Source organism: Anarrhichthys ocellatus, unplaced genomic scaffold, assembly GCF_004355925.1.
Source record: "Anarrhichthys ocellatus isolate YVR2014 unplaced genomic scaffold, GSC_Weel_1.0 scaffold25, whole genome shotgun sequence".
NCBI classification, from domain to species: domain Eukaryota; kingdom Metazoa; phylum Chordata; class Actinopteri; order Perciformes; family Anarhichadidae; genus Anarrhichthys; species Anarrhichthys ocellatus.
In genome coordinates, this window is record NW_022280055.1 from 1,880,593 (window position 1) to 1,892,063 (window position 11,471).

General features: G+C 44.8%; 1 protein-coding gene across 1 annotated transcript in view; it reads right to left on the bottom strand.

The window, feature by feature from the left end:
- Positions 1 to 1,131: 1,131 nt before the first annotated feature.
- The window catches only part of susd6 (sushi domain containing 6), a 26,290-nt gene continuing 15,950 nt past the window's right edge, over positions 1,132 to 11,471 (bottom strand). The window contains exons 3-7 of the mRNA XM_031861550.1: positions 4,112 to 4,306; positions 3,403 to 3,597; positions 3,146 to 3,284; positions 1,876 to 2,357; positions 1,132 to 1,259 (exon numbers count right to left, since the gene is read on the bottom strand). Of these exons, the coding sequence (XP_031717410.1) occupies positions 1,234 to 1,259; positions 1,876 to 2,357; positions 3,146 to 3,284; positions 3,403 to 3,597; positions 4,112 to 4,306 (1,037 nt within the window). The 3' untranslated portion in view covers positions 1,132 to 1,233. The remainder of the gene's footprint in view (positions 1,260 to 1,875; positions 2,358 to 3,145; positions 3,285 to 3,402; positions 3,598 to 4,111; positions 4,307 to 11,471) is intronic.

The window sequence follows — 11,471 nt, forward strand, 5'->3', positions numbered from 1 at the left end:
CACACACACACACACACACACACACACACACACACACACACACACACGCAATCAGCAACTCAAAGCAAACTGAGCAACACACCAATAAATACAGGGAAGAAAACTAGACACGCACAACCCTAAAGTTTAGTCGTGTGATCACCACATTGAACGACAACTGTCTCCTCAGCTTTCAGACTAAAAAGTGAAATGATGTCTCCTCCTCCTAAGATGTGCAGCACGGTCCTGGAACCAAAACACCAATCATTCCCACTCATGCGACAGAAGGAGCACCTTCCCGATAGTGGGTGCAGCTGGCAAACAGAAAAGAAAAAGGAGAGGGTCTTTTTTTTTTTATAATTGTGATATGGTACTTTGTAAAAACGCTGCACCCTGCTTTTAGCTCTCGTGAAGTGGTTCTCAATCCCACTAATCCACACGCTAGACGCTGCCCTGATACTCAGAAAGAGAGAGAGAGAGACAGAGAGAGAGAGACAGGGAGACAGAGAGAGACAGAGAGAGAGAAAGGGACAGACAGAGGGGGCTTCATGCTTCATTCAGAGTGCCACCGTGCTGTGACAGCAATAACTAAAAAACAACATGCAGCATTCGCAAAGCGGGCCACAAAAACCCAGCCGTCACTCACAACTTTTCAAGTACAGCGGGAAGACGATTGTGAGTGCCACAGCGTCAGGAGCGAACATCGCAAGTTCTTTTTTTTGTATCTGCAGTAATCCCAGACAAGAGTCGACGTGTCTCCATTGCTAGAGCCTTCGCCGATGAAGCCTCTGTGGCCATTGTTGTTTATAGAGAACTACACCCTGGGAGGAGGCAAGTGTATGGTGCAAACATAGCCTAAAGTACACAACCTTGAATCAGTATGCATGTTTTACATTGACATAGGATCTACAGGATTTATGCTGAGCTGGCACCACTTTATTTTGTCCGGATTGTCTTTTGATCCGGTAGCTGGGTCCAGTGGTGCTCCATCACTGCGAGTATTGGTTTGTTGGCTTTGCGCTGCATGGGTAGTAATGGCAGAAGAGGTTGCGTGGGGAACGGGGAATAGTTCTAGTCTTTTCTCTGCTGGCTGCTGGGGGGGGGGGGGGGGGGGGGGTGGGGAAAAAAAACTTTGTTTGGGGGGGGGGGGGGGGGGGGGGGGGGGGGAGTAGGTTGACAGCAACAGTCATGTCCTGGTCAGCAGTGACAGAGACAGAAGTCCAGCTGCTGATGCTGATAGCAGGCTGGGAGGCTTCATGCTTCCTTCAGCAGGGGGATATCTGCAGGAGAACCGAACATACACGTCAGAATAGAGAAGTGGCTCTGGAGTCAGCTGTTTACCCAGTAATCCATTACATCACATAAAACATTCCCGTGTAACTGGACCCTCATGTTTAGGTCCTCTATGGCATTGCCTTGTCACTGGCTGCCATACACATTCTCCGATTGAGATCTTAACCAATAAAAAAAACAGGTTGTATTAAACAGGTTCCTAATTGGCTATTTGTACACTGTTTTGGTGAAATCATTAAAATGTGTTATTTTATTATGAACTATGAATTTAATCTAATAGAGAGAGAGTGTAAGCTTTTAAATAAACCTACTTTGGGGTTTTTACTGAATGTCTCTCGAGCAATTGAAAATTGAAAATAGACCTTATGCCATTTCAATTAAAAAGTATTGATTATGTCAACCTTATGGAATTACTCCTGACAGGTTTGTTTACAAGCCCTTTTGCAAATGAGTTTAAAATAATATCATGTTACGGATTCTTACCAAATAGGTATACGTTCTGTGTTTATGTAAAAATAAATTATGCTGATGTCATTATCTCAAATTGGCACCGGTCGTCTCTTTGTTACAAAGGAAATGTGTGGAATAAGCGCTTTCTCTTACCGTCAGAAAAGTCGTCTGCAGAGGTGACAGAAAGCAGACTGTGCTGGTCGCTACTCTCAGAGTCTCTACGGAGAGGTAGGGGGCCCGCGCACGCACCCCCAGGGTGGTCTCGAGCCCATGACGATGAGGAGGAGGAGGAAGAGGGCGCCTGATGAACCAGCACCGTCTCTGCATGACGGCGGGAGGAGGAGAAGGACGACGAGGAGGACGTGGAGGGGAGACAGAAGTCTAAGTCTCTGTTGTGGCGTGTTCTGCTGGTGCCTTGGCCTCCCGCGGCTCCCTGAGGAAGACCCTCGGAGAGCACGATCGGGACCCGAGACTCTGGGGGAGCCGGAGGAGGAGAAGGAGAAGGAGAGGGAGGAGGACCGGAAGCACCGCCGGGTCCACCGCTTCCGTACACGGCCTCTTCGTAGGAGGGCAGAGCCACCTGGACGCCCTCGACCATGATGGAGCTGGACTGGCCCGAGACTCCCTGCTCCCTCCTGACGGTCAGACAGAGAGAGACGGAGCAAGAGTGAGACGGACATGTTGGAACAAGGTGGATCACAACAGGCAGGATGCAGGCCATGTGTGTCGCAGCAGAACCGCTAAGAGGTGATTAGCGTCGACTGTACAATCCCTTTATAGCGGGCTGCACTAAGCTCTCGGGCCGACAAAACAATCAACAAGAGTGGCAATGAGCATTAGATCAAATCATCGAGGCCGTTTTCATCACAGAGGCAGTTACTGAAGCTAACGGGATCAACTCCTACTTTCATTTCTCAAGTATTTAAGAAGTGCCAACTTGTAAAACTAGTTGTCAGGTCTTGTGTATCTTATGTGGGCAACTAGTTTTAACCAAAACTGAACAATAGGTGTGTCCACAGAAGGTATGAAAGTCTAAATCTGCTGCGTCACTTTGTCACCATTGCACCATTTTTGTTGTCCATCTCACTCTCTTAAGACTCTCTTCTATATTAAACAAAGATAGGGTCTACATTAGCCTTTTAACAGCTTGAATTGCATGCAAGGAAAAGCTTTATTCACTTGAAATAAATTGTTAGTTACTGTTGAGTTACTGTGTGACTATAACTATGATTTGCATGGCACCTAAAATAATGTAACGTAAGAAACTACAGTCTCTATTTGTAAACAGCAGCACCAACAACTGCTGGCTAGTTATTATACCAAGTGATCATCAATTCATTTTAGAATTCTAATATGGTGACGTTTTGATATGTATTTGGGGTGAGAACACAGTAATGTGTGTGTGTGTGTGTGTGTATCTTACCTGTTGTGATGGAAGGACTTGAGCTTTGGTTGTACAAGAACAAACAGCACCACTAACAGCAGGATGAGGGCCACAGAGCTAGCTGTGGACGCCACGATGGACAGAGCGGGTATACCCAGCGGAGAGCTTGGCTCCTTGTCTGACGGGCACAAGAAGAGACGGAGAGGAAGTGAAAATGTGGCTCACATATTTCCACTTACATCACGCGAAGATATAACGCGATTAAAAAAGGTGAAAGTTATCCGAGGTGGCCGGACCTTGTGTGAGTCGGCAGCTGATCTGCATGGGGCCGTCCCACTCGCCGTTCTGGCAGGTGAGGAACTTGTAGTCTCCCTTCAGAGCGTACCCCTCGTCACAGAAGTACTCGATGACGGTCTTCTGGGTGAGGCTGTGGCAGGGAGACGGGTGACAGCGGTAGCCCCCGTTCTCTGGCTCAGTGGGGGGGGAACACACTGGGAAGAGGCAGAGGCGGTAGAGGTTTTAATAAGCGTCGCTGTTGTTGTGTACCCGAACATGTGCTTGCTGTTATTTCTACCTGTGGTCAGGCTTGATTCCCGTGGTTTAAATGCTCATATTGAGGGAAACGTCCCAGTGTTCCCTGCTGGATCTCAAGGACATTCCTCACTATTGGTGTAATGATACTATGGGACACTGAACTGATGCGATGTTGCACTTTTCATGCATGTCATGTGTGTTAAGCACACACCTGCACAACCTCAGACATCAATAAAGCTGTCTTTTGAGGAAGTGAGAACATGCAATGCAAATGAATTATTCCGGTTATAATAAATGTTTTCTATAGACAGACACATTAGGCCTGCATGTGAGCATACTGAGCAAAGAACCTTTTAAAAAGCTGCAAAACAGACCATTCACTGCTTTATATTGGATTGAAAACAAAAAGTAAACAAAATGATGTTCTTGTGAGCTTTGTTTCGTGTGTGCATTTGTTTGAGACTCGCTCACCGCTGCTTCTGATACAGCGCGGAGGCTGATGGGACCAGGCTCCAGAGCTGGTGCAAATGATGGTGGTGGTTCCATCTGCAGTGTAGCCGGGCTCGCAGCCGTAAGTCAGCAGGGTGCCCGGGGGAAAGGAGCCACGGTTCGCTTCGGTCTGGTTCAGCAAGTCTCCGTGCTGCACGCTGGGGGGCCGCGCACAACCTTTAAAAAAAAAAAGAAAAAAAAAAAAAAAAGGGACACAGGAACAAGTGACAAGAATAAGAATTAGCCGGCTGATAGAAGACCTTTAGGTTGGACTTATGATCATCTACCGGCAGCAAAATTGGGATCCTGAACCATATTTTAATTATGTGAGGTAACAAGGCAATTATAAAAGCATGTAAGTAAACTAAGCAGCGTTACGAAACTGCCTGTAGACAGGATATGAAACAATTTATGCAGGGATTGAAATGTATTACAGGCCTGCTGGGGCTACAAGGACAATTTGTCTCACATGTGGCCTCGTTCTTTGACGCATAATGTACCAATATTAGTATTTACGACCACTAATGGGGCTCGTTACGGCTCCATCACAGTCTGATAGAGAACCTTGATGATTTCAGTATTACAGTAATGTGGTGCTGCTGGAATATTGTGCTGTTCTATCATTACGCCGACACAAACTGTCTGCTGGGCTCCTCTGCAGGCAGCTGCTGCCGGGTCAAACCGCTTTTGAGTTTCAAAGTTGACAGGTTGAGCTGATAATTAAAGCTCAGAATTATTCTTACGTGAAACTACAGGCTGTATTTTACACAGAAGCCCTGCATCAACATGACGAGTTAGGTGGAGCCATCACATATAGATCTCAATTTCTCCTGCTCATTAAAGTGTCTTCATCCCAGGCCAGCACTGAGTCTATTTGTCCGGCAGTGGGACAGCATCTTAATTCACTTTGCTCTAATGACAGACCCGAGGCTCTAAGCCAGCCAATGAAGACAGTACGAGGCAGAAGACCTCAAAGATAATTGGGCTTTGATCCACCTTCCCACGCTCCATCTAGGATGTTGCAGCATCACGCCAGCTTCTTGTGTCTGAGTGAGTGTTTCTTCTCAGTACGAGAGTATTGGAATGTGTGCTGCACTCCCACAGCTCCAAACACTGTCCGCACGCACACACGCACGCGCACGCACGCACGCACACGCACACACACATATATTTGGCGTTGCAATCTAGAGAGAGCAGAGCATCTAAATCTAGCAGGACTGACATAACATTGTAACACCTGTGTAAACATGAGATATGACAGCTTTGCTTTACTTTCAGTAATACTGATCTTAGAGAATGGTCAACAGACTTGAGGTTATATTACTACTGATCTGGAACATATGTGAAGTGGTTATGCAGATGTTGGGCTTGGCTTCATTGGGAATGTTTCCAATTAGAAGGCCACGGTTACATTTGCCTTTTCAATGTGACTTTTGTGATCGGATGCGCAAGATCGAGACTCAGCTGTGTCGCCATGTGTCCCCACAACCAGCATATCAGATAGTGATCGGATATATTTTGTGGTGAAAGGAGCGGCTGTAAATAAGTGCATAAACACAATTCAATTCCTATAAATTATTCATGTTTTTCGCTTCTTTCTCTTCCTCCTTGCAGTATTAGTAATCAGGATGCTTTGCTGATTCGGTGATAAACACATTTTCCTATAAATTAAAGTCTTCCGCTATTTTGTCATTTAAAAGCTTTTATTTTGAAGCAGCAAAATCAGGAACTGGTGGGATTTCATAAGCAGTAACTTAACAGGACTCAGCTGTGCTCCAGCCCTCGGTTTCCTCCCATCTTCGCTCTGCTCTCACTAGGAAGAGGAACTCCCGTGCAGAGAAGGAGACTTAAGTTTGATAAATTGTCCGGATTGTGCCCACATGCTGTCCATACCTCACTGAGATCCGAGCCACCTCAGCATGTGGTCCGGCTAATCGGATCTCAATGCGAGAAGGAACCGATCTTAGAGATCTTGACCGTTAATGCGTCCTGGCATGATCGGATGACAACAATTTGCACTGAAAAGGACAAGTGTAACCAAGGGTTCAGTTTCAACGCTTAAAAACCACATGAGCCATTATATATGAAATAATATATTAAGTCTGTCATGATAAGATGTATCGGTACATCTTATCTGATTCATCAAATTGAATTATACAATCAACGCTCAGTGACTCCTCCCGGTAACAAGGCCAAGACATCAGTACATTTAAAACATCCCCACAATAAAGAGCACGAATGACCACACGGCTCGTTATTTAATCCTTTGTCGGAGTATTTATAAAATATTAGCCGCGGTCTGCTGCAGGGCCTTATCGCTGGCTTGACACAAACAAACACGCGGCGACACTGCAAACAGCCACTTTGTCTTGCCTCGTGTGTGTATGTGTTTAGAGATCGAGAGAGGGAGAGACTATTTCCACAGCAGTGCCTCCAACATCCTCTAATCTCCGGGAAGAAATGTCGCTCTAAGCTGGCAGCACAAGATTAAAAGCAAACACTCGAATGTGCGAGCGCCTACTCATCCAAACACAGACACATTCAACACCCACAAAGACGCTCCTAGGACGACACCAAAGGGTGTCATACTGAATTCAGCTGGGGACGGAGCTGGTGTGTGCTCGAGATGTGTCAACACTGCTTACTACAGGTATACTATGAAACTAATAGTTACTACTAGTGAAGATATTTGGTCGGTTCTACTTTCTCCATCACAAGATACTTTGTTATAGGGCTACAACTAATTATTATTTCTCATTATATCTTCTGGATTAATAGAGTCATTGTTTGGTCGATAAAATGTCAGAAAGTAGTGAAAAATGGTCATTACCCAGACATCAAATTACTTTAATTAACTATGAAAGACAAGCTGAGAATAATCACATTTGAGAAGCTGGGACCAGAGAGTCATTTAAATTACTTGAACATATAAACCATTATTAAAAATGCTGCCAGATTAATGTTTTTAAGTAAATTAATCAACTTATAATTTGAACTCGAGCTAAATGTTACATGATTACAAGATTGAATAAAGAACGTATAGCCTTTGTCGGCATGTCAAATCACCCATTGAAAAACAGAAGTACAACTATTTTGATGAAATCATAAGCGCTGTAAAGCAAAGAATGATACTTTGGAGTGCAGGGATTCAGCTGTGAGATGTAGAGAGCCCCATTGGCAGATCAACTGTATTGATATTGATTACAGCCACATCAAACCATCTGGTTTAATAAGATACAACACAAGCATGGTTTGTGCATTAAAGCGGTATTAATCGTTCTCACTCAAAACACATCCCCGCTCGTTCCTCACATGCAGAAACACTATCTGCTCACCCACATGTCGGGACGCCATTGGACACCGTGAGCTGAGCAGTTGTTGGCGGAGCTGCTCGAGGGCGACCGAAGGCTCTCCGAGGAGGAGACGATGTTAATAGAGGTGGTAAAGGTGATACATTGATGACCCATGGCTGGGAAGCAGCAGGGGACAAAAAAGGACCTTGGGGGGGGGGGGGGGGAGTTTAGGACAATAGCTGCTGGCCAACCAGCCACCGTTATGATCTATTGTGGTGCGCAGGAGGCCGTCAATACAGCTGCTGAAGACAGATGAGTGGTAACGGCATTCATTAACTGACTTTGAATGGCTTTCCTCTCTGCAGGATTGTGTCCGAAATAAAAGGCATGTGCATGCAAAGTACTTATATTCATTTTCATACAAACAGCTATACAGCAGTGTTTTTAAATACCAAACACGATGCATTTATTTACGACATTGGGCATACAAAACAAAGGCTTCTGTCAGAGCGGAGTAAACACTGTGTGATAGGAGATCATAATGAGGGATTAAAGAGACTGCTGGCCAACCAAATGCCATTCGGATCTACTGAACTTACACAAGTACCAAGTGGTTAGCGTGGCGTTAAGAAATTCCACTACAAGCCTTTACCTGCCGGGAAACACACGCAGCCAGGTACTTAATTACAGTATGTGGAAGAGCACAGTGGACCCGTATGATTTTAAATAAATATAACATCCTCGTCACATTCAGCTCAATGTTGGCAGCAGTAATAATACACTAGCTGGCATTACCCGATAGATAAAACACTAATATGTCAGTGTGCCTCTAGGTTATGTTACTATGCTGGTCCTAATGTCGTGTTTCATTAGTTAATTACTCGACGCTTCGATCGACAGAAAAGCAATCAACAACTATTTTTCTAATCAATTCTTTGTTTCAGTTATTTTCCAAGCAAAAGAGGCCAAACATATTCTGCTTTTCTCTGTCACACGTGTTCGTAAACTGAACATCTCTGGGTTTTGGACTGTCGGTTGGACAAAACATAATACAACACACAGCCCAAATATAGACTAGATAAGCAGAAAGGAGCACTCGAGACTTCCTTTGTACACTACATCCCCTGAGAATAGAACAACTCATTCCTAATTCAGCTGAACAAAAGGAAACGGAGACATAATATGAAAAGATAAAGACATGTTAGAAAAAAAGTGGTTCTTAAACTTAAAATCACTCTCCTGTGGGATCATACTTGTCAAAAGTAGTCAGAGCTGTCTCACTTAGAGCAGGAATACGAGACAGATATATAAATATATTAAACATTAAAAAATGACACTACTTTTGCAAATTAGCAGGAAAGAGAAAAGGTGAGGTTACAGAGGGGGGAGGGGGGGGGACCATCAGCATCGAGGAGCGCTGTGGCCCTGAGCAATTACACGGCGAAAAGAGACGTGTTGTGGCAGGTTGACCAATACTTGTGCGAGTGAGGGAGAGGCTCCGTACGAACAACAATGGCCGCTGTCACACACAGAACATACCGCACTGTGGGCTGGGCTGGGCTCTGTTACAGGAAAGAAGGAATGCTGGTTCAGTATCCAGAGATGGGAAGAGTGGGTGAGATTAATAACCTCGCTTGTCACTCCCTTTTCCATCAACCCTCTCAGCACAGATTGAATATTGGCTTTGGAAAAACACACAAGAGGAAGAAAAAGAAAAAAAAACTGATTAAAGCACTAAGCAATGCCAGAGTGGATTTCAGCACGCCATGTTTTGTGCTTATGAGGAAGGGAATGAGTCACGGTTAAACACAAGCTGTTCTCCCAGTGCTCTGATGTTAAGAGCAGGTTTTTGAGAAATGTAGAAAACAATGACTAAAACACGAAGTCACAAGTGCCTCATGAAAGCTAGAGGGAGAAGGCGAGAGAGGAGAAACATACATGAATTCAAAAAATGGCGTTTTCAGGACGCGTCAAGAGATCATCCCATGTTTGCTTTCAATATCCACTGAAGACTCGACCCGTGCTTAAGATTCGTCATATAGAGTTAAATAAAGTGGATGTATAAAAAAGGTCAAACTATTTAGAATCTTCTGGCCACACGACTGTAAGCTGATCAAAGAGCTTAATTGCTAAAAGGTTGGAGAGAACCTCCATGTAGTGTGGGAGGACAAGGCCCGGACAGAGCGGCTGTGAGGCGGGTCGCTAATCCCGACATCCAGCGCCTTGAGGTGGTGCCGGAGGAGACTCAGGCTTTCGGGGGGGGGGGGGTAAAATCCCATGCCTTGCTCCGATGTGCCTGCCTGGCTGTGAATATCTCCCTTTCCCCATCTGTTACGGATTGCAATCGCCCGCTAAGCGCTGCAAGGGGGGTGGATTGAGGAAAACACGGGTGAGGTGGGGGGAGACGAGGCTTTTAGCCCTCTTTGCTCAGGCAAATTAAAATTGTAATTATCCTCTATTACAAGCTGGGAGCGCTCTTACGCAGATCAGATACTGATGACTTGTGCAGCCAGCTGTTTGGCTGCTCTATAGAACAATAGGCCATAAAAGAGGGTGTGTTTTCCAGTGTGTGTGTGTGTGTGTGTGTGTGTGTGTGTGTGTGTGTCAAGAAGCAGGGGAATGTGTGTGTACATGTGTGTGTGTGAATGTATGCTAAAGGAGGAGTTGTGTGTTGGATTAAAGCTAAACACCAAGAGGATGATGATGCTCTCTTTGGCCTGGTAAATATGTTTTGTTCCTTTGTAAGCCTCTCACAGAGTCCTCTGTTGCTTTTGATGATGTCGCTGTCGTTTTTGGGCCGAGGGTGTTTTTGTTTTTTTGCCACGTTCCCGTCTCTCCCGCTAATCCGTGGGATTTTTAGCCAAGCTGTTGTTATTAGAGTGCAGTACATTTGCAGCAGACGCCACAGAGGGGAGGTGTTGGAAAGAATAGGAGGACGGGTCACAACTCATTGCTGCCATCAGTGGACAGTAGTTGCTGAAAAGCGATTATTTTTTTGCCTTTATTGGACAGCAGACGGGGTAGTTGAGGACAGGAAATGGGGAGAGGAGAGAGGGGAATGGCATGCACAAAGGAAGTACAGTAGGAAATTAAAAACAAAAACAGAAATGATTCACCGGTAAAAGACTGGTTTAATAGAATAGTTTCAGATTTATGGTATTAAACTGAATATATTTAGGGTTTGGATATTTGAAGACATCACCATGGGCTCTGGAACTTGTATCGGACATTGTATTTAACAATTTGCCGACATTTCATCATCGATAAACAATTAAATAATAGAAACAACTGTCAGTGTAGCGCAATACAGTTCAATAGCACCACAAACTACAGCCTTCAACATTATCATTCAGGTGAATCAACACTACAAAAACTAAACCTTCATGGAGGCAGGATTTACTTCAGAAATTTTCGCATTAGACTGCAGTAGTTTTAGATAGGTGCACCGAATAAACAGGCAACTGAGTGCATGAGGAACACAGCTATCGAAAACATGTTTTAAATCATTCCGAGTGCACTTTCCAAAACCCAAAGGTGACGACAACAGCCCAAAAACCCAAAGATATCCAATTTACAGTAAAATAACGCAAAGAGGAAAGCAGAATGTGGTGCAAATGACACATCTGGGTTGTGGTCTCCCAAGTCCTAAAATATAAAGTGACTAGATTGGTGTGTAGTCTGAAAGAAGATCCAACATTTGACAGTTTAAGTCTCACCTCAACTATTCCAGTAACAGTGAAACTATAAATTATTACAAATTTCGACATTTGACACCGTGTGGTACATAGAAGAGCAAGCTTCCTGCATTCACTTTCGTTCTTTAACACATTCATACAAACATCACAGATGAGCTTTCAGCGAGAGACTTCACAGAGGATGAGGTGACGCAACTCGCTGCAGGCCGACCTGGGTGGGTGACACGGGACGCTTAATGTCTGGGTGAGCGATACTGTCAGTGTCATATTCTACTACAGTGGGCGAGCGAGAAGTCGTCATGCTGTAACACACACACACACACACACACACACACACACACACACACACACACA